At 37.0% G+C, this 26638-nt stretch overlaps 1 protein-coding gene across 2 annotated transcripts; it reads left to right on the forward strand.

The window, feature by feature from the left end:
- Nucleotides 1–1511: 1511 nt before the first annotated feature.
- Nucleotides 1512–24940, forward strand: LOC128599867 (NIPA-like protein 2). Of its 2 annotated transcripts, XM_053611885.1 has the most exons (12): nucleotides 1512–1871; nucleotides 13137–13205; nucleotides 13300–13468; nucleotides 20842–20901; nucleotides 21036–21157; nucleotides 21490–21586; nucleotides 21680–21818; nucleotides 21992–22080; nucleotides 23503–23566; nucleotides 23676–23770; nucleotides 23856–23981; nucleotides 24719–24940. In XM_053611885.1, exons 1-11 carry the CDS (start codon nucleotides 1866–1868, stop codon nucleotides 23960–23962), a joined length of 1017 nt encoding a protein of 338 aa, XP_053467860.1. In that variant the 5' UTR covers nucleotides 1512–1865; the 3' UTR covers nucleotides 23963–23981; nucleotides 24719–24940. The 2 variants fall into 2 exon arrangements, with proteins under 2 accessions (XP_053467860.1, XP_053467859.1); XM_053611884.1 differs by lacking the exon at nucleotides 24719–24940 and having other exon boundaries at nucleotides 23856–24287.
- The last annotated feature ends 1698 nt before the right edge of the window (nucleotides 24941–26638 follow it).

Below are 26638 nucleotides of genomic sequence, written 5' to 3' on the forward strand. Positions count from 1 at the left end.
CCCTTCTGAGTCTGGTTCCTCTCAAGGTTTTTTCCTCATATCATCTTAGGGAGTTTTTCCTTGCCATTGTCGCCACTGGTTTGCTCAATAGGGATAAATTCACACACTTAAAATCTGTATCCTGTGTTTATATGTTTCTGTAAAGCTGCTTTGAGACAATGTCCATTGTTAAAAGTGCTATACAAATAAAATTGAGTTGAATTGAATTGAATAGTTTGGTTAGCTACTGCAAATGGACAGAGCAATGTTTGCCAATTACCATAAAAAAGACAGAAAAACTAAAAACTGTTGAAAGGGAACAGCTGAGAGTTGTGGGCTCTGTCTAATCAAAGGGCAAGGGAGAGAATCATTTCATGAATCCTCACCTAGGCTCACCATAGACGAACCCTAACTTCAAATATAAGGAAATGAATTAAATAGTATATTTTATGTATTACATATCAAAGAAATAAAATATATTATAACAGAATATTGGGTTAACACAACTCAGTTTGTATGAGAACTCATCTACTAGTTGCGTTGGCTAGATGACTATACTTATGACTCTTGTGCCTCATCCATAAGACAGTGCATCATGACATCTAATTCCTAACCCTGATTAGCAGTATTACTCTGAAATGTTACTACTGAAATGCTTGATATCCATATCCATATAAGAGGGATCAAAGTCTAGTCACAAAATGTTTTGTGTATGCAGCCAGACACACGTCACCACTTCAACCAGTCAACATTGAAAGCTGGTTGATACATAGCACATTTTTTTTTATGAAAAGAAAGCTTTTACTTAAAAATTAAAAGCTTTAATCTTTTTCTAATTAAAATGATCCAGATCCTTATCTGTCATAAATAATAATAATAATAATAATAATAATAATAATAATAAATTAATGAATAATAATCATATATAGGGTGCACAATCCAGGGTGGGTCATAATGTATAAATTTTTTGGTAGGTCACATCACACCATCATGTCAATATTTTCCTATAACAGCATGCACCGCCATGCTTTATTTATTAGATAACTTACAACAGTAACCACTGTGATAGTTGTGTCAATAATAATAATAATAATAATAATAATAATAATATAACATTGTAAAAAAAATAACCCTTGAGCTGCAAGGCAGTAATGCAATATTGCAAGACTCATAATTGCCACCCATAACTATTTGTAAAAATTTCATTTTTGTTTCTGCTCTCTGGCCTGCTTCTGAAAATATAGATATACTGTATACTGTCACTAAACACACAAAACAATCACACATGCACACAAACTGTAAGAATAGTTGTGGTAGGCACAGGATGAGGCACTGAAATAATAGCTCCAGTGTCGTGGAAGTTAATGGCCAATCCCTCATCCAACAGCTTCAGCCCACCCAGCAGTGTTGAAACCACCCTCCCTCCCCCCATGTTCCTTAACCTCAAGTCCTGCAGCAGCACAGACCTCTATTGTCCGTTCATGCACAAAGACTGTTTGTACACACGTGCATTTCATTCTGTCGAAGACCTCTAGCACGGTCCCACCAGAAAAACTGTATGCATCCTGGTACAAAGAAACAACTTCCTTTAAGGTAGTGTTTTTATTTTTTTATATTAACAAAAACTCTGCTAAGTCACTTTTGGTATGAACATGAGTGTGTATAGTTTGCTAATTGTGCTGTGCAGTTTAACAGCTTTTTGATTCAGCCCTTACACCTTATATAGTCTAACAATCACAGCTATGCCTCATAAGAATGCAGTCACAGTTACATTGCTGTTGTTCTTTTCAATGTATGTTCACTGTTACTCTCATTTACAACATAGTGTTTAGAGAAAGATTCATTCTCTTCTTATGCATCTTGGGAGCTACGCCTGAATATTCAACATGGAGGTAAACATGAGTCACAACTCGAAATACCAGTCAAACAGCAGTGTCCAGTCACAGTCAAAATTTAGCCTACATTGTATAAGCCTAATCAAAACTAGAACATCTAATCCCAAGAAAAATGGATTTACTAATTAGAGACATAGAACAATTTAGCTCACTGCAGCCCTGTATGAAATCTCTAGCTTAAACTTCCTCTCAAAAAATAATTAAATCTAGCCGAATTATAGTCTCTGAAATGCATCTAATGCTGACTTCAGCTCCATCAGCTGGACTGAAATATTTTGCCATTAAACTCTCATTTAACTAACATAATCACCAACAGTAATGATACAAAAAAACTCAACTAGATGCAATATACTCAGGAGCAAGTTTTGGAAGATATCTTTAGGAAGATAATTTTTTTAACAATGACTTTTAGTGTGAGTTAGACTCTGACAGATGCTTCATTATCACAAGTGAGTGGCTCTATTTTAATGTCTACTTTTTAAACCTAGGTAGTCTCATGTTTACAGCTATAACGTTGATTCTTTAATTCGACAGACAAGAATTCATAATCACATTAGGTATTGACATGACCTTAGCAGGATGGGTATTCTGACACATCATTACATAGTGTAAAATTAAAATATGCTAAAGAATATTTTTTATATGATAATTGCAATCAAATGGATAAAGCTGGAAAGTCTACTGAGATTATGCCAGTCAATAATTGCCTCTATTCAAAGATGCATCAGATCATTTACTCTTTTCTTAGTTTTAAAAGGCCTCAGTTTACCTGGAGTTCTATGAGGAGAGACTTATAGTCATTTCCTTTATCTGAAGTTGCCTCATGTTTTGTATTGTTATATGAACCTGAGTCTGTGTGGCATTTGGCTGCATTACCATCAGGTGGTGGTGGTATTCTCTTTCCTCTTCGACTGGCTATTGAAGGAAGGGGAAAGCAGAGGGTGTTGTGGCAAGAGTGACTTTTTTTCTGCTGATATGACATGGGTTGGAAAGTAGCCATTCCTCTCTAGGGCTCAGCTTACTTTTTTTTATTTATTCTTTTAACTTTTTTATTAATTTATAGGCTCTGTGTATTTAATCTTCAGACCAAAATGACTTTGCTATCTTGGCTAGCTCTGCATTGGTGGTCCTTTTAATTATTATATTATTGCTAGACCAGCCAGAGTCCCTGCTTGCTCTCTAATCATAATGTACACCTTTTTAAACCACTCTAGGTAAGCAAATATCTAATAATCTGTTCTGTCTCATACTGCCCGATTTGTGATTTGTGTGGTTTTGAATTTAATTTAATTCTCAACAATGTTACATTATACTGTCCACTTTTTCAATGTTAGCTCAGGGTCTGAGCACTCTTGACTGATGAGCACGAGGATAGTATGTCACACATCATTTGACTCAATAGCATCCAGGGTGGGGTCTGGTTAAGCTTCCACCAGCTCACAGACAGAACTAGCATGTTACATTAGCCATTATAGCCAATATAGCTTAAAATGGCAGCAGCTAGAATGGGCATCAATGTACGTTGGGGATCATGATCAGGCTTTATCTCATGCACCCTCTACGTGCCTGCCTTGTTATCTCTGATGACCAAAGGTGTCCTCCAATATTTGGATAAATGGTTACTATGTGTATCCACCAGAGAGGAGGCCATTCAGCACATGTACAATCCTCATGCTCAGCTCGGATCTGTTGTGAGCACAGAGATCCGTTGTCAATTCAGTGAAAGGCAGCACGTTTGCCCAGGAGACTGGCACTTGCAACCAGAGGTGGTTCAGCAGATTGGAGAAATTTTGGCCGGACACAACTGTTTATAGCTGCCAAAACGTAAGTGTTAACTTGTAATGTGGATGTTCTGCAATATTACACCATCCAAGCATAAATTATTATTATTATTAGCACACCTTAAAGAGTTTTTTCCTTTTATACCACAGCAACTTGCCAAAGATTACAATTTATTGTGTGTGTCACGGATATGCGAGCTGAGATGGATGCAAGTGCAGTTTGAGTGAATTTTAATAAAAGCCAGCAGAGAAATCCAAAACGTAATACAAAATCGTGGTCAAGAAATAGTCAAAGGTGATGTACAAACAGGGCATAGAAGGCAAAACAAAACACCTGAATATATATACAACAGGCAAAAGATCCAGGCAAAAACTGAAATGATCAGTATAGGCTTAAGCACGGCTTGGTAAAGCCAGTTGTACAAGACAAAGCTGAGCATTTACTTCGCAGTTGTGAATGAACAAAAGTCTCTTTAAATAGTGTGTGTGGTGAGTGTGAAATGGGAAACAGGTGACTGGGAATGTGTTAGCAGCGGTCTTTGGGATGTGTAGCTCGGGGAGCCATGTTTGTATGCCGCGGTGTGTTCTGGGAAATGGAGATGGTTGATGGTGCAGACCTGACAGAACCTCCCGCAAAGGGCTCACTCCGGGAGCACTACTCTTACGGGGTCTACCTCTAGGCCGTGGGCCTGGCTGCTCCAGGATTCTGGCGTGAATTTCATTGATAAGAATTTGATCCAAAATGCAGTGTGTGGTGACCCAGCACTGCTGATTGGGGCTGTACCCCTCCCACTCTTTTAGTATTTTAAATGGCCATTTCTGCTGTGAGAGATCTGAATGTCTTTTACCAGGTACACAGGTTGGCCATCTATGTCTAGTAGAGCGGGAGGGTTGTCAGATGGAATGTTAGAGGCCAGTAGTCCCTGGATGACTGGTTTTAGATGGGAGACATTGAAGATGGGTGCTATGCGGCAGTGTCGAGGGAGGTCCAGCTTATAGGTGACGGGATTGATCTGTTTGAGTATTTTATATGGCCCAAGTTATCTGTGATTAAGTTTCCTACTGGTCTGGGATTGTCTGAAGTCCTTCATGGCCAGCCATACTCTATCTCCTGGTTGGTAGTTGGGGTTTTCTCCTCGATGTCAGTCGGCCTGAATCTTCTGGGTTTGGGCTACTTGTTGGAGTCTTTAGTGAGTGCTTTCCCATACCTGTTCGCTTCTTTGAAACCAATTGTCTACAGCCAGTGAGTCAGTGGGATTGGTGTTCCATGGAAATGCCATGGTTCCATGGTTTTGTGCGTACTCTGCCCAGAATAGAAACTAGGCCCAGTCTCCCTGATTCTCTGCACAGAAAGTTCTGAGAAACCAGCTGATTTGCTGATTGACCCTCTCCACTTGACCATTTGACTGGGGATGATAACCGGATGTTAGACTCACAGTTACCCATAACTTGTCCATAAAGCTGGCCCATACCCTGGAGATACTTGGTCACTGACAATGTCCTCAGGGATTCAAAAGTACCGGAAGACATTGGTGAACAACAGTTCAGCAGTTTGGAAGGTAGTAGGCAGATTAGATAATGGGGTGAGACGAAGAGACTTTGAGAAACGGTCCACTATGACCAGGATGGTGGTGTGACCTTGTGATTATGGTAGGTTGGTGACAAATTCAACGGAAATGTGGGACCAACGTCGTTGGTGTGTGGGCAGTGGTAAAAGCTTGCAGACTGCCGGGGCTCTGGGTACTTTGGCCTGTGCGCATGTGGAGCAAGAGGAGACAGCTTGGTGTAGGTCATTTTGCATTTTGGGCCACCAATACGTCTCCTGTAACAGGTGGAAAGTACGTCTGGTACCTGGGTGGCCAGTGGCTAAGGAAGTGTGTGCCCATGACATTAGTCGGGCTGAGGTGGATTGGCACAAATGTCCTTTTCAAGAGACAGGCACATGGACTTAGGCATCTGGGTATGCGGGCGATGGCTTGGTTGACCTCCCATTCCATTTTGCCCATGAGACAGGATGGAGGTAGTATGGGTTCTCCACTGTTCTCTCGTGGTTCGGCTGTGTGGGTGTGGGAAAGAGTGTCAGCCTTAATGTTCTTGGAACTGGATCTGCAGGAGAGGGAGAAGTTGAATTGGGTGACAAAGTATTTTTCTACGGATTCTGCTTATTATTATTATGGCTTGGGTGTCTATGGCAGCCCATAGAACCATGTGGTAAAAAGTTGTGAAATTTGGCACAAGTTCAGGACATATTCAGCTACAAATACACCTAATCTGGGCCCCAAGCTCTCAAAGCTTTAGTGCCACCATCAGGTCGAACTTTGGCCAAATTTCAAAGTATATTTATGCCCATAACTTTTAAAACGTGTGGCCAGAATTTCAATGGCAATGGTGTCGCTAGATTCCTTGGATCATGCTGAGTTCAATGGACCCTATGACATCAATTTCTGCCTAATTAGAATTTTGCCCATCTTGGATTTTTTTAAAACCTGTTTTTTTTCTACTCCTATAAATTTTGTCCAAATTTCACTCATAATATCATTAAACCAAAGGTATTGAATGTAATTTTGATTTTCAAAACTGTTCACTTGTAAGAAGCCAACAAATCTGGAGATGAAATTGCCAAACAAGCTGTGTCTCATTAATGACTTTACGCATTGTCATGAAACTTACGAATTAAAAAAATTCTTTATTGAGGTAGCAGGGTAGTGATTGAAATAAAAAAACTAAGTTGTGGTAGTATGTTATTTTTGTCACAGTAATTCTTCCAAGAAGTGAAATAGGAAGCAAGTTCCAATCTTCCAAATCTTCCTTAATCTTTTTAAGAAGATGGGGGTAGTTTATGTAAAATAAATATTTGAGCTTGGGAGATACATTCACCCCAAGATATCTGAATCCAATCGGAGCCCAAGTAAAGGGCGAAATGTTCTTTAACTTACTGGAAACTGACATATTCAAAGTAAAGGCATTAGACTTACTTAAATTAATTTTATAGCCTGATACCAGCCCCTATGTAGGCCAAATTTATCAGAAAGATTACCATTTACACAGATTTGTGCCTATGGGTCACTGTACATAGATTTTATCCACCCAATACATCTATCACTAAAGTTGAATTTCTTCAGGACTGCGAATAGATATGACCACTCAGCCCTGTCAAATGCTTTTTCTGCATTCAGAGATATGACTAATACTGGTCGATTGTGCAGGGCCGACTGGTCAATTACATTCAATAACCTCCGAATATTATCAGATGTGTCCCATATCACTGCAGGAGCGACGGGGAGGCAGCATATCCTTCCTATATTGTACCAGCCATTGTCTAATATCCGTATCCATAAGAAGCTAAGAATTAAATTTCCAGTACCTAGTTGGGTGCATCTGTTGGTGCAGGGATAACCGAAGGTGAACTGGCGCATTGTCTGATATTAGAATCGTACGTATACTGCAGGAGGTGACAGAGGAGAGATATGCCTGAGGTAAGAGGATGAAGTCTAGTCAAGAGTATGTTTTGTGTCTCCCAGAGTAAAAGGTGTAATCTTTCACTGAGGGGTTAAACTCCCTCCATACGTCAACAAGGCCTGCACCACTGGAGGTTGTCTTTATAGTCTTTGATGCAATGGGATTGGATACAGAGGGTGAAGAGTTATCTAAGCTGCTATCTATGCATCAATTAAAGTTCCCAACAATTATCCCAAATTCCGCATTATATTGCCTAAATAGGGTGATAATTTTCGTCATAAATTTGGGGCAGTCCGCAGTTGGTGCATAGACATTAAGCAATGTGAGTTCTTGACCATAAAGTGTTCCACAAATTAGTACGTACGTACCCTCACAGTCATTATATTGCTCTTTAAATATAAAAGGAAGATTTTTATGGATGAGTATTGCCGCCCCCCTCTTATTACTTGAAAAATAAACCTGTCCTACCCAGTCCCTCTTAAGTTTTCTATGCTCCTCACTAGACAGATGGGTTTCCTGAAGTAGAGATACATCCGCCTTTTCTTTTTTTAAAGAAAAGTAAGGATTCTCTTACGTTTAATCGGGTGACCTAAGCCTCTGACATTAAATGACATCACATTAAGTGTACTAACTATATATAAGTATCATGTTTGTAACATGTGACCGAGGAACCCATGAGCTGGTAAGGAAAAATAAAAGTATAAAATATAAAGAACATGAAGACAACCACCTCCCCCTCCCCAAGAACAACAGCCTAGTCCCCAAATGATCAGGCAGACCTATAACAGTAGGTATCCGCTAAGTCCTTAACTAGAACGGCAGATAGTAAGTACCCCCCAAAAACGCACATCAAGTTTATATGTACATATGTTTTTATATTTACTCAAACAAACAGAAAAAAGGGATTAGCTTAACTCCCATTATGAATATGTGTAAATATATTAAAAGAAAAGAAGAAAACAATTGTAGCATGTCTGTGAATGTGCAGCTCACCACGTTTGGGTGCATGGTCCCAGAAAATTTATTTTATTTATAGTTGATATATCTCTAACTACTGCTTTTAAACAAATGCCATTTTTGTATTGTAGACAGCTGTTGAGGTGCTGTCTGCATTCACAGACACTTTAAGTACATTGTGGTCCTGGGAGCTTTCCTATTGGCTTCCAATATATATATTAGCGCCCTCCACTAATATTGGCACCCTTGGTAAATAAGATCAAAGACAACTGTGAAAAATTGTCTTTAATGTTTAACCTTTTTATCTTTTGTTAAAACAAATTACAAAAATACACTGCTCTCATGGATATCAAACAATTGCAAACACAACACAGGTTTATCAAAAATATATATTTGTTAAATATAGGTGTGCAACAATTATTGGCACCCCTAAGAATTCATATGAGAGAAATATATTTGATGTCTATATCCATTGATATTTTACACTTTTTTAGTACACCTGGGTGACTAGAAACAGGAAATTGTTCAACCATGACTTCCTGTTTCACAAGGGTATAAATATGAGGTAACACATTGGCCAAATTCCCTTAGCCATTCATAACAATGGGTAAGACCAAGGAATATAGTTGTGATGTGTGACTAAAGGTTGTTGAGCTTCACAAAATGAGAAGTGGCTAAAAGAAAATAGCACAAGCATTGAAAATGCCCATTTACACCATCAGGGCAATAATTAAGAAGTTCCAGTCAACTGGAAATGTTATGAATCAACCTGGAATTGGACATGTGTCTATATTGTCTCAACGGACTGTGAAGAGGAGTAGCCAAAAAATCTCCCAGGATCACAGCTGGAGAATTGCAGAAGATAGTTGCATCTTCGGGTCAGAAAGTCTCCAAAACTACAATCCAAAGTCACCTACATCACAACAAGTTGTTTGGAAGGGTTTTGAGTAAAAAGTCTCTACTCTCATCCAAAAAAATACTCAAGCATTTTCAGTTTGCCAAACATTAGTGGAACTTCAAATGGGATCGGGTTCTATGGTCAGATGAAACCAAAATAGATGTTTTTGACAATAAACACCAGAAGTGGTTTTGGTGCACACAGAGAGGTAAGTATATGGAAAAGTACCTCATACCCACGGTTAAATATGGTGGTGGCTCTTTAATGTTTTGGGGCTGTTTTTCTGCCAGAAAGCTTAAAATGGGCCGTGGTTGGATCTTCCAGCAGGACAACGATCCAAAACATACATCAAAATCAACACAAAATGTTTACTGACCACAAAATCAATGTACTGCCATGGCCATCCCAGTCCCCTGACTTGAACACAATAGAAAACCTGTGGGGTGAACTGAAGAGCAGAGTCCACCAGCGTGGACCTCGAAATTTGAAGGATCTGGAGAGAGTCTGTATGGAGGAATGGTCTCAGATCCCTTGCCATATACAGTGGGGGAAATAAGTATTGAACGCGTCAAAAAGTTTTTCAGTACATATATTTCCAATGAGGCTACTCATATGAAATTGTCACCAGACATCAGTATTAACTCAATAAATCCAGAAGTATAAAGAGTTCACAACATTAAAGTCTACAAATGAAGTTATGTGTAATAAAGTGGAATGACACAGGAAAAAAGTATTGAACAGGCTAAGTAAAAGCAGTTCTCCAAGGCAAGGTAAGGCAAGGAACCAGCTGAAATCAGTAAGTAATTATACCTCCTATCTATGCAAATTAATATCAGCTGGGTTAGTAAATTGATGCTCTATAAAAATGCTTTTAATTACCAAGGTGTCACACAAGAAACATCTCATGATGGTAAAAGCAAAGAGCTCTCCCAAGACCTTTGCAACCTTATTGTTGCAAAACATATTGATGGAATCGGATACAGATGTATTTCAAAACTTCTGAATCCTCCAGTAAGCACCATTGGGGCCATTATCCACAAATGGAAGCAACATCACTCCATCATCAACCGGCCATGCATAGGAGCTCCTTGCAAGATTTCTGACCAGGGAGTCAGATGAATAGTCAGAAGAGTAGCCCAAGAGCCAAGGACCACTCAGAAAGAGCTCCAGAAACACTTGAAGGCAGCAGGTGCCATTGTCACAGAGAAAGCATTAGGCAATGCACTCCACTGCTCATGCTCACCCCGCAAGACTCCATTAAAGTAAAAGCATGTTGAAGCTTGTTTAAAGTTTGCTACAACTCATTTGGCAATCCTATGAAATACTGGGAAAGTGTAGTCTGGTTCAACTTTTGGTTGTCATACTACACACCATGTTTGGAGAAGAAATGGCACTGCACATCACCCTAAAAACACTATACCAACAGTGAAGTTTGGAGGTGGAAGCATCATGGTGTGGTGCTGTTTTTCATCGCATGGTACTGGCAGACTTCTGATAATTGAAGGAACAATGAATGGAGTTCTTTACTGGAAGATTCTTGAGAAGAATCTGCTGCCATCCCCCAAGATGATGAAGATGAGACGTGGGTGGACCTTTCAGCAGGACAACAAAGGAAACTCTCAATTGGTTTCAGAGAAAAAAAATCAAGGCGTTAGAATGGCCCAGTCAATCACCTGACTTGAAGCCATTTGAACAGGATTTAAAGACAATATGTTTAAAAGAATGGGCAAAATCATACGTCTGAATTGCCGATTAATTTCTTCATACAGGAAGCGTCTTGAAGCTGTCAAACAAAGGCTTGTTACAAACAAAGGCTTCTCCAAGTATTAAATAAATTTCAGTTAGCGTGTTCAATACTTTTTTCCTGTGTCATTCAACTTTATTACACATAACTTAATTTATGGACTTTAATGTTTGGATTTCTTTATATGTGTGGATTTCTTGAATTAATACCAAAGTTTGGTGAATTTTATGTAAATAGCCTCAATGGAAATATATTTACTGAAAAATATGTTGATGCGTTCAATACTTATTTCCCACACTGTATATATACATACATATGCTCTGTAAATAAAGAGTTTCTGGTAGTTGTTGAATGTTTTTATGTTAATACAAATATTTGCATATGTTAAGAAATTTGATGGAAATAAAAGCAGTTGAGTGTGAAAGGACATTTCTTTTTTTGCTGAGTATATATGCATGGTGGCGCTTGAAAGTTTGTGAACCTTTTCTTCATAAATACATCACTAAAACATCATTAGATTTTCATTACATAGATAAAGATAACCCAATTAAACAAATGAGACAAAAATATTATATTTTTTCATTTATTTATTGAGGAAAATTATCCAATATTACATATCTGTGAGTGGCAAAAATATGTGAACCTTTACATTCAGTATCTGGTATGACCCCCTTATGCAGCAATAACTGCAGTTCAATGTTACAGAATGTTACAGAACAGAATTCAACTCTGGAATGTTGGTGGGTTTCCTCACATGTACTGATTGCTTCAGGTCTTTTCACAGCATTTCTATTGGATTAAGGTCAGGACTTTGAATTGGCCATTCCAAAACATTGTTTATTTTTCTTTAACCATTCTTTGGTAGAACGACTTGTTTCCTTAGGATCGTTGTCTAGCTGGATGACTCACTTACTCTTGAGATTCAGTTCACGGACAGATATCCTGAAATTTTCCTTTAGAATTTTATGGTATAATTCAGAATTCATTGTTCCCTCATTGAAGGCAAGCCGTCTAGGCCCAGATGCAGCAAAACATGCCTAAACCATGATACTACCACCACCATATTTAACAAATAAGATAAGGTTCTTATTTTCTAATGCAGTGTTTTCTTTTAAAATTCTATTTTGGCCTCATCCATCCACAAAACATTTTTCCAACAGCCTTCTGGCGTGTCCACATGATCTTTAGCAAATTGCAGATGGGCAGCAATGTTCTTTTTGGAGATCAGTGACTTTCTCCTTGCAGCCCTGCCATGCACACCATTGTTATTCAGTGTTCTCCTGTTGGTAGACTCATGAACATTAACATTAGCCAATGTGAGAGAGGACTTTAGCTCCTTAGAAGTTACCCTGGGTTCCTTTGTGACTTTGCTGACTATTACATGGCTTGCTCTTGGAGTGATCTTTGTTGGTCGAACACTCCTGGGGAGGTTAGGTCTTGAATTTCCTCCATTTGTACACAATCTGTCTGACTGTAGATTGGTGTCTAAACACTTTAGAGATGGTTTTTAACTTTTTCCACCTTGCAACAAGGTGGTCCTCAGAAATGTCCTTTGTTCATGCCATGATACACTTGCACAAACAAGATTAAACTTTGATAGATTCCTGTTCTTTAAATAAAACAGGGCACTGACTGTCATCCCACTGATTGAAAACAACTGACTCTAATTTCACCTTCAAATTAACTGCTAATTCTAGAGGTTCACATACTTTTGCCACTAACAGATATGTAATATTGGATTATTTTCCTTATTAAATAAATGACCAAGTATAATATTGATTCCACATTTGTTTATTTGGTTTCTCTTTGTCTACTTTTGGACTTCGGATGATGTTTTTGGTCATATTTATGCAAATATATAGAAAATTCTAAAGGGTACACAAACTTTCAATCACCACTGTATATATAAAGCCCTCAGAAACAATCCCACAATCTGAAGTATCGTCCAGTGTTCTGTACCTGATATACCAAGCATTTGTTTACAGTTTGCGATTCTCTGGATCAGGATCTTGTTTTTGGAGCCCTGGTTTATCATTTGCCTGCCTGTTTTTTCAATAAATGCATTACTTGCTAATTTGACAGCCAGTTTTCTTTGCGTGTACTAATTTCATGCAATAGCTTGCTCAGGGCATAATGCGCACCCTCACAAACATACTAATTGACATCATTTACTTGCTCTGTGGCAGAACATAGTGCTTAGTGGTCTGTGATTGGATGAATTATTCATATTACTTGTTAATGGTTTCTCCTGCTCACTTGAAAATTGCATTCACAAAATACTGTGGGGGGAAAAATTAAGACATTTTTATTTAAATATCTCTTGTACCTGTTGCCAGTTTTGCAACTTTGTGTCATAAATTTCTGTCATCTGCTAGTGTGAATGCAGGGTCAGTGTAAGTGATGCATGTGCTCTGTATTTTCAGATATATGTCCTAGGGATTATCATTGCAATATGTGGCAATCTCCTTATCAGTATTTCATTGAACATCCAGGTCAGTGTGGCTCTAAGGTGAAAATGTATATGACTGCCTAGATTATAGCAGATAACTACTAGTATCTGACTGCTAACTACTGTTCTCTGTACAGAAGTACACCCACACACGCCAGTCCCAAGAAGGCACCAAGCCATACTACACCAGTCAACTGTGGTGGTATGGAATCCTACTCATGGGGCTTGGTGAACTTGGTAACTTTGCTGCATATGGATTTGCACCAGCTTCCCTCATTGCTCCTCTCGGCTGTGTGTCTGTCATTGGTAAGCCCTACTGCCGCAATCAGCTAACAATGAAATGACTGCAGCAGTGTTGGCCCTCTAGCACATGCGCCAAGCTTTATGTTTTGCTCCTCTTTTTTCACACTGCTTTTGTATTCTTCAAATTAATTAAATTAAATTTTATTTCTATATTGTTTTTAATAGAGATGCACCGATGTATCGGCCGATAATCGGTATCGGCCGATAGTTTAGAAACATCGGGTGATCAGGGCCGATTATATCCTGTCAATCAAAAGAGGGCGGGAAAACACATTGATTTCGTGCTGTGTGTAAAGATGATGTCTCTTGTGTGGAATGACGACAAAACTGCAGTTTGTAAACTCTGCTCAAATTGTACACTGGACACTGCAGCAGTGAAGCAGGAGTTTTGGTGTCGAGTGTAAATAATTTTTTTTGCTGCGCTGCTCCAGCTGCTTGTGCTGAATTAAAGCGCCAGTACACCACTGAAAGATTTAAATGAAGATGAGCTGACAAAAAGGTATATATTGCACAGAAAAATTTATTTGTAGAGCAGTATGTTTCATATCCAGTTAATGTTAATACGAGTTAATATAATCAAAAAAAAGTTTATATTATATATCACCAGTTTGATGTTCAGTGATGATGTAGAAATGCTTTTGTTTGTGGTGAGTGAATGTGAAGCCTAACAGGAGGGGTTTTTTTAGAATTCAGTCAATGTTAATATGAATTAAAAACATTCAATAAGTTAAGAAATCTCAGTTTAATCTTCAGAATTTAGTTAATGTGTTAATGTTAATTTGAGTAATGTGTTTTCTGTTTATGAGACCAGTTACTGTAAAACAACTTGTTGAAATGCAGAGAATAAAATTTTTATTTGCATTTTTTTCAGAATTGTGGAATTAATTATTATTCATTTAAAAGAAGGCATAAAAGACAGAACTATCGGTATCGGCCGATATCACCCTGAATAATCGGTTATTGGTATCGGCTGAGAAATTTAGTATCGGTGCATCTGTAGTTTTTAAAAAATGTGACCAATTGTAAAAAATGTATGTACATTTGTGCACTACATCGTGCTGTTGTATAAAGCAGGAAATTATAATAATAAGCAGTGACCTCAGCCCCGTGCTCTTGTTCTCTATTGGCCCACAGAAAGTTACATTCACACTTCAGTTATGCGAACACTGCGAGAAAACAGTTATACAGTATCTCACAAAAGTGAGTACACCCCTCACATTTTTGTAAATATTTCATTATATCTTTTCATGTGACAACACTGAAGAAATGACACTTTGCTACAATATAAAGTAGTGAGTGTACAGCTTGTGTAACAGTGTAAATTTGTTGTCCCCTCAAAATAACTCAACACACAGCCATTAATGTCTAAACCGCTGGCAACAGAAGTGAGTCACCCCTAAATGAAAATGTCCAAATTGGGCCCAATTAGCCATTTTCCCTCCCCGGTGTCATGTGACTTGTTAGTGTTACAAGGTCTCAGGTGTGAATGGGGAGCAGGTGTATTAAATTTGGTGTCATCGCTCTCACACTCCCTCATACTGGTCACTGGAAGTTCAACATGGCACCTCATAGCAAAGAACTCTCTGAGGATCTGAAAAAAGAATTGTTGCTCTACATGAAGATGGCCTAGGCTATAAGAAGATTGCCAAGACCCTGACACTGAGCTGCAGCATGGTGGCCAAGACCATACAGCGGTTTAACAGGACAGGTTCCACTCAGAACAGGCCTCGTCATGGTCGACCAAAGAAGTTGAGTGCACTTGCTCAGCGTCATATCCAGAGGTTGTCTTTGGAAATAGATGTATGAGTGCTGCCAGCATTGCTGCAGAAGTTGAAGGGGTGAGGGCTCAGCCTGTCAGTGCTCAGACCATACGCTGCACACTGCATCAAACTGGATGTGTCTCGCCTACAGTCAAGCATGGTGGTGGGAGTGTCATGGTCTGGGGCTGCATGAGTGCTGCCGGCACTGGGGAGCTACAGTTCACTGAGGGAACCATGAATGCCAACATGTACTGTGACATTCTGAAGCAGAGCACGATCAGTATGCAGTATTCCAGCATGATAAGGACCCCAAACACACCTCCAAGATGACCACTGCCTTGCTAAAGAAGCTGAGGGTGAAGCTGATGGACTGGCCAAGCATGTCTCCAGACCTAAACCCTATTGAGCATCTGTGGGGCATCCTCAAACAGAACGTGGAGGAGCATAAGGTCTCTAACATCCACCAGCTCCGTGATGTCATCATGGAGGAGTGGAAGAAGACTCCAGTGGCAACCTGTGAAGCTCTGGTGAACTCCATGCCCAAGAGCGTTAATGCAGTTCTGGAAAATAATGGTGACCACACAAATATTGACCCTTTGGGCCCAATTTAGACATTTTAACTTACTGGTGTACTCACTTTTGTTGCCAGCGGTTTAGACATTAATGGCTGTGTGTTGAGTTATTTTGAGGGGACAGCAAATTTACACTGTTACACAAGCTGTACACTCACTACTTTACATTGTAGCAAAGTGTCATTTCTTCAGAGTTGTCATATGAAAAGATATAATGAAATATTTACAAAAATGTGAGGGGTGTGAGACACTTTTGTGAGATACTGTACATAAGCTTTCAGACAAGTTTGTTTACTTTTTTTTTAAGTTAACAAAAAATATTTTCAATATTAAATTCAAAATATACTTATGACCCTGAATGCTTGTACTTGTTTTTAATCAATGACTTTCTTGTCTGCTCAATGTGCCTCCAAGTATTAGATTAATTCAATATTTAAACCAGTGTATTTATTTCTTGCTTGTTAGGGAGTCTTTTCGCAGGCCATATTATGCTATAAATGGTATTCAGTTTGAATGTATCCACTGAGAAAATCTTTTCTGATTGTGTGTCCTGTCTAGAAGTGGCACATTGCCACTGGGGTGTGAAAACTAGCTGTGTGAAAACTGTCAAATAAATAATATTAACTATAATAATAACAATACTACTACTACTACTACTAATAATAATAATAATAATAATAATAATATTAATAATAATAATAATAATAATAATAATAATTATTATTATTATTATTATTATTATTGTTGTTGTTGTTGTTGTTGTTGATATACATTTAATAATAATAATAATAATAATAATAATAATGAATCTGATCTGTATCTGATTACAATAGTACTTCTCAGTTCACTCAACTTTTTACTGGTACATTCTTCAGTTGACAAAATATTCACTGTTGCATTGACTAATAAAGTCAAATTGACCCAACTAATAATAACTTGTTCAGCCACAACTACCGCAGAACCATCCCATTGGCATAGATGAGAAATATACATTTATCAGCTGTAGCTAATTAAGTCAACTTTAAACTGCTTGTTCAGTTTATTAATATACACTGGGGGAAATAAGTATTGGAGGCGTCAATATTTTTTTCAGTAAAAATCTACATCTGTGTATCTACATCTGTGTCATCTGACAGCCAAAAAGTTAAATTTTGCTCTCATCTGACCAGACTACACTCTCCCAGTAATTCATAGGATTGTCCAAATGAGTTGTAGCAAACATTAAATGAGCTTCGACATGCCTTTTCTTAAGTAATGGAGTATTGTGGGGTGAGCGTGAGCAGTGGAGTGCACTGCCTATTGCTTTCTCTGTGACAATGGCACCTGCTGTCTCCAAGTGTTTCTGGAGCTCTTTCCGAGTGGTCCTTGGCTCTTGGGCTACTCTTCTGACTCCCTGGCCAGAAATATTGCAAGAAGTGTCTGTGTGTGACCAGTTGATGATGGAGTGATGTTGCTTCCACTTGCGGATAATGGCCTCAATGTGCTTACTGGAGGATTCAGAAGTTTTGAAATACATCTGTATCCGATTCCATCAATATGTTTTGCAACAGTTAGGTTGCGAAAGTCTTGGGAGAGCTCTTTGCTTTTACCCATCATGAGATGTTTCTTGTGTGACACCTTGGTAACGAAAATCCTTTTTATAGACCATCAATTTACAAACCCAGCTGATATTAATTTGCACAGATAGGAGGTATAATTACTTACTGATTTCAGCTGGTTCCTTGCCTTACCTTGCCTTGGAGAACTGCTTTTTCTTAGCATGTTCAATACCTTTTTCCTTTGTCATTCCACTTTATTACACATACAGTAACTTTATTTATGGACTTTAATGTTGTGAATATTTTATATTTCCAGATTTCTTGAGTTAATACTGATGTATGGTGAAAATTTCATGTGAATAGCCTCATTGGAAATATATTTACTGAAAAAAATGTTGCCGCTTTCACTACTCATTTCCCCCACTGTAATTATATTGTGCAAACACAAAATACCTATTGCCATTGGATTATTTTTATGAATAGGAAGTTTTAATGCTTAGCACATTATGTCACCTGAATTTCATGCAGTTGTTATTTTGTGAGCATTTTAGTAGAATTTTATCATACAAACAAATTGCATTTTAGGATAATTATAGGGGGAAAAAGTATAAACAACACATCTCTGTGTTATTTTTTAACACATCTTTGTGTGGAAATGTACTAACAGACAGCATGTGTTAAATGCACTAACACACTTACACAAAATCTGTTGTCCTTAACTAGACACAGAGGTTTGTTAAAAATGAACACATGATGTGTTAAATATTTCCACACAAAGATGTGTTTAAAAATAACGCACGGCATGTGTTATATGTACTAACACACTGATTGTGTTGAAAACAACACAAAATGTGTTGTCCTTAATTAGACATGCAGGTGTGTTAAAAAATAACTATCGTGTTAATTTTTAACACATGTTTTAAGAGTGTGGTAAATCAATACTGTGCTATTTTGGTCAAGTCTGACACCTCTGTGAGTCCTATGACACCCTTTATGATCTCTATATAGATGAGATTTGATGGCTGCAAATTTTTTTTGAATGAACAGGACCAATCAGGTACACCACAGGTGAATGAGTAGTTTGGAACATTACTGTGTAGTTTCATATGCTGAGTAAAACCTAATATGGTATGACTCCTGTTTACACAGTATGCAGTGGTACATTTCGTTGGTGTTGTTGTTGTTAACGTCTAGTTCTAGCCAAGAGAAAAATAATGAGAAATATGATGAAACTTCATAACTGAAATTGTGTAGACATCTTTCTCAACAAACCTCGTCACCTTAGATAGCGAAATCCATTAACACCACAATAAATGCACTCAAATAAGCAAAACCTCAAATTGAATGGGAAAACGGCCACAGCATGTTTACATATTACTAATCAAAGTCTAAATGCATGCACAATACTCTCATCAGAGTTTCTTCTCACCTGAAGTTCAGACAAAATGTTGTGATTGTTTGCACTATGCGCCTTAAAAAATTCATGAAGTTAGCCAGACACTCCTCCTAACTCTAATAAAGAAAAAAATTGAAGACACTAACACAATATCACAGTATGATAATACAGATAAATATCATGCTTTTGTTTTAAAATACAAGTCATTAGAATGCAAAACAGTTAAATAGTTAACGGTTCATTTAAATTAGCTCATTACCTACTTTTGTTATGGTTTCTGTTTGAAATATCGTTCGCTGCCTTCCATATGACTGTCATTCAGTAAAATAAGCATTTAATAAGACATTTTTATTTTATTTTATTAATTTAAGTTCAATGAACTTACTGTATATACTGAACAGGTCTCGTCATGCATTTTCATGCTGGTCCGTGCTCCCCCAATGATTTCAAATGCACACACAGTCACATAATGCCAAAATCACATTATAGCCTACAGCTGTGCTCATAAATTTACATAGGGCCTACCCATTGCAGAAGCCGCAAAATGTTAATAATATATATATGTATATATATATACATATATATATATATATATGAATATAAATATGTATATATATATATATATATATATATATATATATATATATATACATATATATATGAACATAAATATATATATATATATATATATATATATATATATATATATATATATATATATATATATATACATATATACACACACACACACACAAGGGAGCACTAAAATTGCATTTTGTTTTTTGTTTTTTTCATTTCATACTGCCCTAAATAAGCTATTTCACATAATGGATGTTTAAATATATTGTCTACAAGACATAATAATATCTGCATTTACACAAATGAACCAGTTCAAAAGTTTACATATGCTTCATTAATACTGTGTTTTGTTATCTGGTTGATCAATGACTGCTTTTTATGTTTTGTGATAGTTCCTGAGTCCCTTCTTTGTCCTGAGCAGTTAAACTGCTCACTGTTCTTCAGAAAAATCCTCCGGGTCCTGCACATTCTTTGCTTTTCCAGCATCTTCTGCATATTTGAACCCTTTCCAACAGTGGTTATATGATTTTGTGATCCATCTTTTCACATTTAGGACAATTGTGTTCCCTTTTGAGTCTCAAGGTTTCTTTCTCATATCATCTCTGGGAGTTTTTCCTTGCCACCGTTGCCTCTGGCTTGCTCATTAGGGATCAATTCATACATTTAAAATCTATATCTTGACTTTTTTATATTTCTGTAAAGCTGCTTTGGGACAATGACCATTGTTAAAAGCATTATATAAATAAAACTGAATTGAATTGAATTGAATCTGGCCAACTGTTGTGAAAGGGTTTTTCTTCACCCAGGAAAGAATTCTTCTGCACTTGGCTTGCATGGTCTTCTGGGCCTTTTTTCATTCCTGAGCTCAACAGTGCATTCTTTCTTTTTAAGAATATTTGCTTTGGCTGCACCTATGTTTTTGCTATCCCTCTGATGGATTTATTTAGATTTTTCAGCCAAATGATTGGCTTGCTTCACTGGCAGTGACAGCTCTTTGGACCTCATATTGAGAGTTTACAGCAACAGAATCCAAAAGCAAATTCCACATTCTAGACATTTTATCTGTTTTCTTGTAAATGAAATAATGAGGAAATAGCATACACCTAGCCATGGAACAGCTGAGCAGCCAATTGTCCAATTACAACCCAAATTCCGAAAAAAGTTGGGACAGTGTGGAAAATGCAAAAAAAAAGCAACAAACAAAAAGAGTCAAGTGAAAATTCAGTTCACCCTGTACTATATTGAAAACACATTATTAACACATTATTTGATGTTTTACTCTGTGAACTTGATTTATTTGTTAACTTAAATACTGCAATTTCAGCTCCAATATCCTATGGTAGACAGCTAATAACAATAACTTTACCAGTGTCCCTATGTACCTGACAAAGAAAGGCCTTATGCTTAATTACTTAACATAATGTCCAAAATAAGCAATTTATACATTTTAAATTTTAAAAGTTAACTAATCTCTCTCTCACACACACACACTCTCTCTCTCACTCTCTCTCTCTCTCTCTGTCTTTGACAGCCAGTGCTATAATCTCTGTGGTTTTCCTGAAAGAGGTTTTACGAGCCTCTGATTTACTGGGTAAGTTCTACAAGCTCACTTATCATGGTTCATATTATAGTTAAGGGAGGTATTATGTGTGAGCAGTTATAAATAAAAAAAAACTTTGTGGCATGATTTCAGGGCTTCAAAAAAATTCATGCTCTTGTTCATAGGGGGTGTTCTTGCTCTAACTGGTACATTCCTGCTGGTGACCTTTGCTCCACACTCTGCCCCCCATGTGACAGCCAACATGGTGGAGCGCTGCCTCATCAGCTTGCAGTTCCTCATCTACTTTGTATGTCTCTCTAACTGATCACGTTCCACTGGATGTAAATATTACAATCACAATGCTCTGTTTGGTCTTGGTTTCAGAATCTTTTAAATTAATTGTACGTAAAGTAAATATTTTTTAAACAATTCACTTGAAAATGGAACACATTTACTGCATTGTTAAAAGTGGCAAACAGTGAATGTAGGTAGAGTATATTTTGAATTCCTGTGTTATATTTTAAATTGTTATTTATTTTTGTTGCCATTATATGAGATTACAGTTTTGTGCATAGCATGACAATTTCTTACCACTGCCAATGTTTTCTGGTAATCTATTTTTGTTAATCTTTCCTGTAGTTTTTTGAAGTGGTTTTGTTTTGTGTCCTGCTCTACCTGTACAAGTGCAGGAACCTGAAACACATTGTTATTGTGATGCTTCTGGTGGCTCTGCTGGGTAAGAGTATGCACATCCCATATTGCCAGTAAACTACTGGGGCCTAACATTGCTTTATAAACAGCATTTTGGAAAAATTTGTGTGTACTTCAGCCTCTGTGACTGTGATCACTGTGAAAGCTGTGTCTGGAATGATCACAGAGACAATTCGTGGGAGCTATTTACAGCTCACTTACCCCATCTTCTACATCATGTTTATCATCATGGTAGTCTCATGTGCCTACCAGATTAAGTGAGTTTGCAGGAGTATTTTCCATTCTATTATAAAATGATAATTATTATATTATTAAATTATAGCCACAAGTGTCTTGTGTTAGTCCTTTGACTGACTAATTAGACCTCCAAATTTTTTTTAAATTTATATTATTATTGTGATTTTATTAATTATTTTCTACTTATTTACAGATTTCTCAATGAAGCTATGAAGATGTTTGATGCCACAGAAATTGTTCCCATCCATTTTGTTTTCTTCACAGCCAGTGCTGTAATAGCAGGTACTACAACATATTTGTTTTAATTTTGAATTAATCAGCATAATTTTAATCCATAGCTGATGGGACTACAGTATGGTATCCAATACTATCTATACTATATAAATACTTTTTCTCATCAGACCCCATTGAAATAAAAATTGCCCTCACAAACTGGCCACCAATCAGGATTTTGCTTAATTGCATGGGATGGAATACTTGTCAGTCTAAAGACAACATTCAGCCAGCACACTGCACAGAACCTCATCAAAGCTTTATACCAGCAACCTTATACTGAGTCCAGAAAGTTGCTTATGAAGTACAAAGCAGTCACCAACAGCAGAACCCAAACGATATAAACTATGGTTTTATAGAGCAACAGAAAACATTGAGTATATACACATATTGTATAAGGGTGTTTTCACATATAGTTCTTTTAAAATTAACCATACCCAGTCCTGTTAAAGTGGACCTGAAAGTCAACTAGCTGGAAATGACCTCAGTGCTTTTGGTATTCACAATACAAACGGACTTAGCTCTAGATATTTTTCTAGACATTTTAGCATTGATGAGCTCTTGACCACTTGTTCACAACACAGCTTTACCATAGCATAATAGCTGTTTAACACTGATTTATGGATAATGTCATTCAAAATGCCTGCTTTATATCATGCTACCATTTGGCTATAGATGAAAATTAGTGAGAGCAAAACAGAATTGAAGTGTAATACAAGAAACATCTTGGGAAAAGAAGTAACAAAGTTTTTTTTTTCTATTCTGATCCATCAAAACCAATTCATGCTTCATGCCAAATACTGACTGTTTTGCTCATGCAAGTAATTGGCATAGTATATCACAAAAGTAATATACAGTAACTAATGTTCCAGTCTTAGATAATAATAATAATAATAATAATAATAATAATAATAATTTTATTGTTATTATTATTATTATTATTATTATTATGTTATTATACTTCTTAAGTGCAGTAACATAGTGCCACAATGCCTCTTATTATCTCTGGTGATGGTCTGAGTTTGTGTGGGTCATTTTAGAGGGGTCTGAGTTCATTTGTTGTGTTAACATATATGCACAAAAAAAAAGCTGAGTCATCAATCTGAGACCACATGGAACACTGAAACGAACCTCTTATGAAAACACCCTAAGACGCTCTGATCCATTACACCAGACATATCAATCATCTCTATTTTGCTCATACACTCCCCAAAATCACATTGTGACTGATTATTGATTCTCTTTCTATATTTGTGCACAGAGACAGTGTTCATCTGAAACAATTATCTAAGTGATGATGTGAAATTGTTCTTTCATGTCAAAAGAGTAAAAAAAAAAATATATATATATATATATATATATATATATATATATATATATATATATATATATATATGATACACCAAACTGATATATTTTGTTTCTTTTTAGGGATTTTATTTTATGAAGAGTTTTATGGTTTATCACTGATATACATCATCATGTTTGTGCTTGGGTAAGCATTGAATTAAAAGTTACAGTGCATGTGAATATTTTTTGCACATTGTATATGGACAGGATATTCTTGTGTATTGACTATGGATGCTGTTCTTGATCATTATTAGGTGCTTGTTAGCATTTACTGGAGTGTTTCTGATTGCTAGAACACGACCTCAAATCAAAATGGACAGAGTCTTCATCTCTATGGGTAAAATCTCAGGTATGTTTAGAAAGGAATGGCAAAAATCCACTTAGCTACAGTGTTACTTGAGTGCTCTGCAGTAACAGTGTCATGTGTTTTCCAGGTAAAAGCAGCAATGCTAACATTCAGCCAGAGAGAAAGGACAATAAATATGAAGGTCTGGCTTCCAAACTTGTGTGCAACAGTGGAATGCAGCAAGATGACATTTAGATCACCACCTAATGGACTAGTGAGCATAGTGAAGTGTGTGTATGTGTAATACAGAGAAGCCTAGTGTGGTAACTGTCTGAATACCAAATGTGGGCTGTATACTCATGTATTAAGCTTCATAAAGAAGCAATGAATTAGAATTGGTTGTCCTTATTTACATGATTATTCAAAATGACTGGATTAGCACTCTTACTCTGACATACACAGTTCTGATTGGAACAAGCTAAAAGATATTTGTCAGATATATGAAATGCATCCGTAAAGGGGGGGCCACTTTAATTCAGAATAATCTACATTAACAGCATTCCTCTAATAGTTTATATAATGGGTGTTTCTAATTTATATATATGTGTATATGTGTATGTATATATATATATATATATATATATATATATATATATATATATATATATATATATAATTTTGTTTTATTCTGTAATAAAGTATAGTAGTATAAAGAATGCTTGCCTGGTTATTGCTGAAATGTAACAAAGTTAGAACACTATCACTGTGAAAGATTGAACCACGGTCATCAAATAGGACTTCACTGTATAGACTAATCTTAAATGCACACACAATTATTTTGTAAACGTTCCTATGTATTAAAATGTTTATAAAATATCACTATGTGCAAAAAAAATGCCCTTGGTAGCTGATAGTAATACATAAGCCAGGATTAACATTTCAAATATTTGCATTTTCTGAGATAAACAACAACATAATACTCATATTAATGTATTTTGATTTATCAAACAGCATGGTTTTTGGTAGTACTCCAGTAGTGTTCCCCAGAAGACAAAAAAATGTGCAACACACGCCCGGGACATTACACCACCCTTCCCCAGAAAAGTAAGAAGTCTTCTTCCACATTCATAACTTCCTGTTAAAGTGGTATTTGGAAGGTGGTGGAACAGTGATTGGGGAAGAGGTTCAGTTTTAATCAGATCTCAGAACATATAGAAATTTTTTTTACAGAATTGTTACAAAATGAAAAATCTCATGTGAACATGCCAGCCCAGTGTCTGTGCCTCAGAAGAGTGTGTGAGGGGTACTGCTGTGAATCAGTTGGGACATATCAGTTGGGATAACATGGAAGTCAAATTAAATGTTGCAATATAATTCATTTTGTGCAGTTTTTGCACATGTAGCACTGAATCTGTGTTTGTGAGATCACATTACATTATGTAATAGCTAAGCTAATCACCAAGCCAACAAGCTAGCTATATTTACATGTAAATTGATAAACAAAATTGAAGATGATGAGGACTTAATTAAAAGGTAAGATTATTGCATGCACTGTATGACGTACTGTACAAGTTTGGGTTAGATGATATATACATGGATAGTTAACTTACGAGCAGCATTAAAATAAACTTGATTTGAAGCCATTTTGAGCGGTTATATTTCCACCTCTCACTAGCTTTGTTTACATGCAGCCTAATAATTCCACTGATCAATAGGAATAAAAAACCTTCAGGTGTACACTTCAACTGGAACAGTGTAAATCAAATGAAGGCAATCCGAACTGAATTTCTATCTGATCTAACAAGGTGGGTAATCATTTTAATAATCTGAATGATAGCCATGCACATCTTTTGTGTCTGATTACTCTCGTATCGCAACGTGTGTCTCTTCTTTATGTGCGCTTGGGTCACAATGTGCTTTTTGTGCAATAAAATGGTCAGTTTTGGAGTTTGATATTTACTCACTTTAACCCCTTTGTTAAGTGTATATAAGTACATGGGTCACACTGTTTGAAAAGTCTTGTAGGCTACTAAATTTGTGTAAGTTCTGAGCATTGTTATTTCTCTGTTTTATTGTGCACTTTTTCCTTTTTGCCTGTGTTTTGAATTATTCTTTGGATTACTGTTTTGGCCTTATTTTGGATGAAGATTTATTTTGACAGTTACCTGATTGCTTTGTGTTGTGATTTGGAATTGTTAATAAATCTCATTCACCTGGATCCTCAAGTCAAGTGAAGTGGGTTTTTATTGTCATTCCTCTATATAGCTTGTATACATTGGAACAAAATTACATTTCTTGATAACCATGGTGCAACACAGAACAGTACAAAAGACTACATAAAGTGCAATATGCAACAGTGTGACATGAGTGCAAAACACTAAATACACAGGACAGTAAATACACAGGACAGTAATTACATATAACATGGACTGTAAACTGTAAGCTATTGTGTAATGTAGCAGCACAAGTATAGCAGCAATACTGGCAGCAAAAAAAGTTCCATAATATAAAGTGGCTGATGCAGCTATGTAAAATGCAGTGTGCAGTGGTACTGAGTCTTACTGGGTTAGTGCATGTGCAGTGGTATGAGTCTTACTGGGTTGGTGTTTTGACCAACCCAGGTGAGCGTTGGGAAGCAGCAAGGTGTTGAATAATCTGACTGCCTCAGGGAAGAAACTGTTGCGGTGTCTGCTGGTGGTGGCACGAATGCTCCTGTACCTTCTTCCAGATGGCAGGAGGGTGAATAGTCCATAAGAGGGGTGACGGGGTCATCCGCAATACTGGTGGCTTTGCGGATGCAGCGGTTGTTGAAGGAAGTGTCAATGATGGGTAGAGAGACCCCAATGATGTTTCAGCTGTTCTCACAATTCGCTGCAGGGTCTTGCAGGCGGAGGCTGTGCAGTTCCCATACCACATGGTGAGACAGCTGGT

The sequence above is a fragment of the Ictalurus furcatus genome, chromosome 23 (assembly GCF_023375685.1).
Source record: "Ictalurus furcatus strain D&B chromosome 23, Billie_1.0, whole genome shotgun sequence".
NCBI classification, from domain to species: domain Eukaryota; kingdom Metazoa; phylum Chordata; class Actinopteri; order Siluriformes; family Ictaluridae; genus Ictalurus; species Ictalurus furcatus.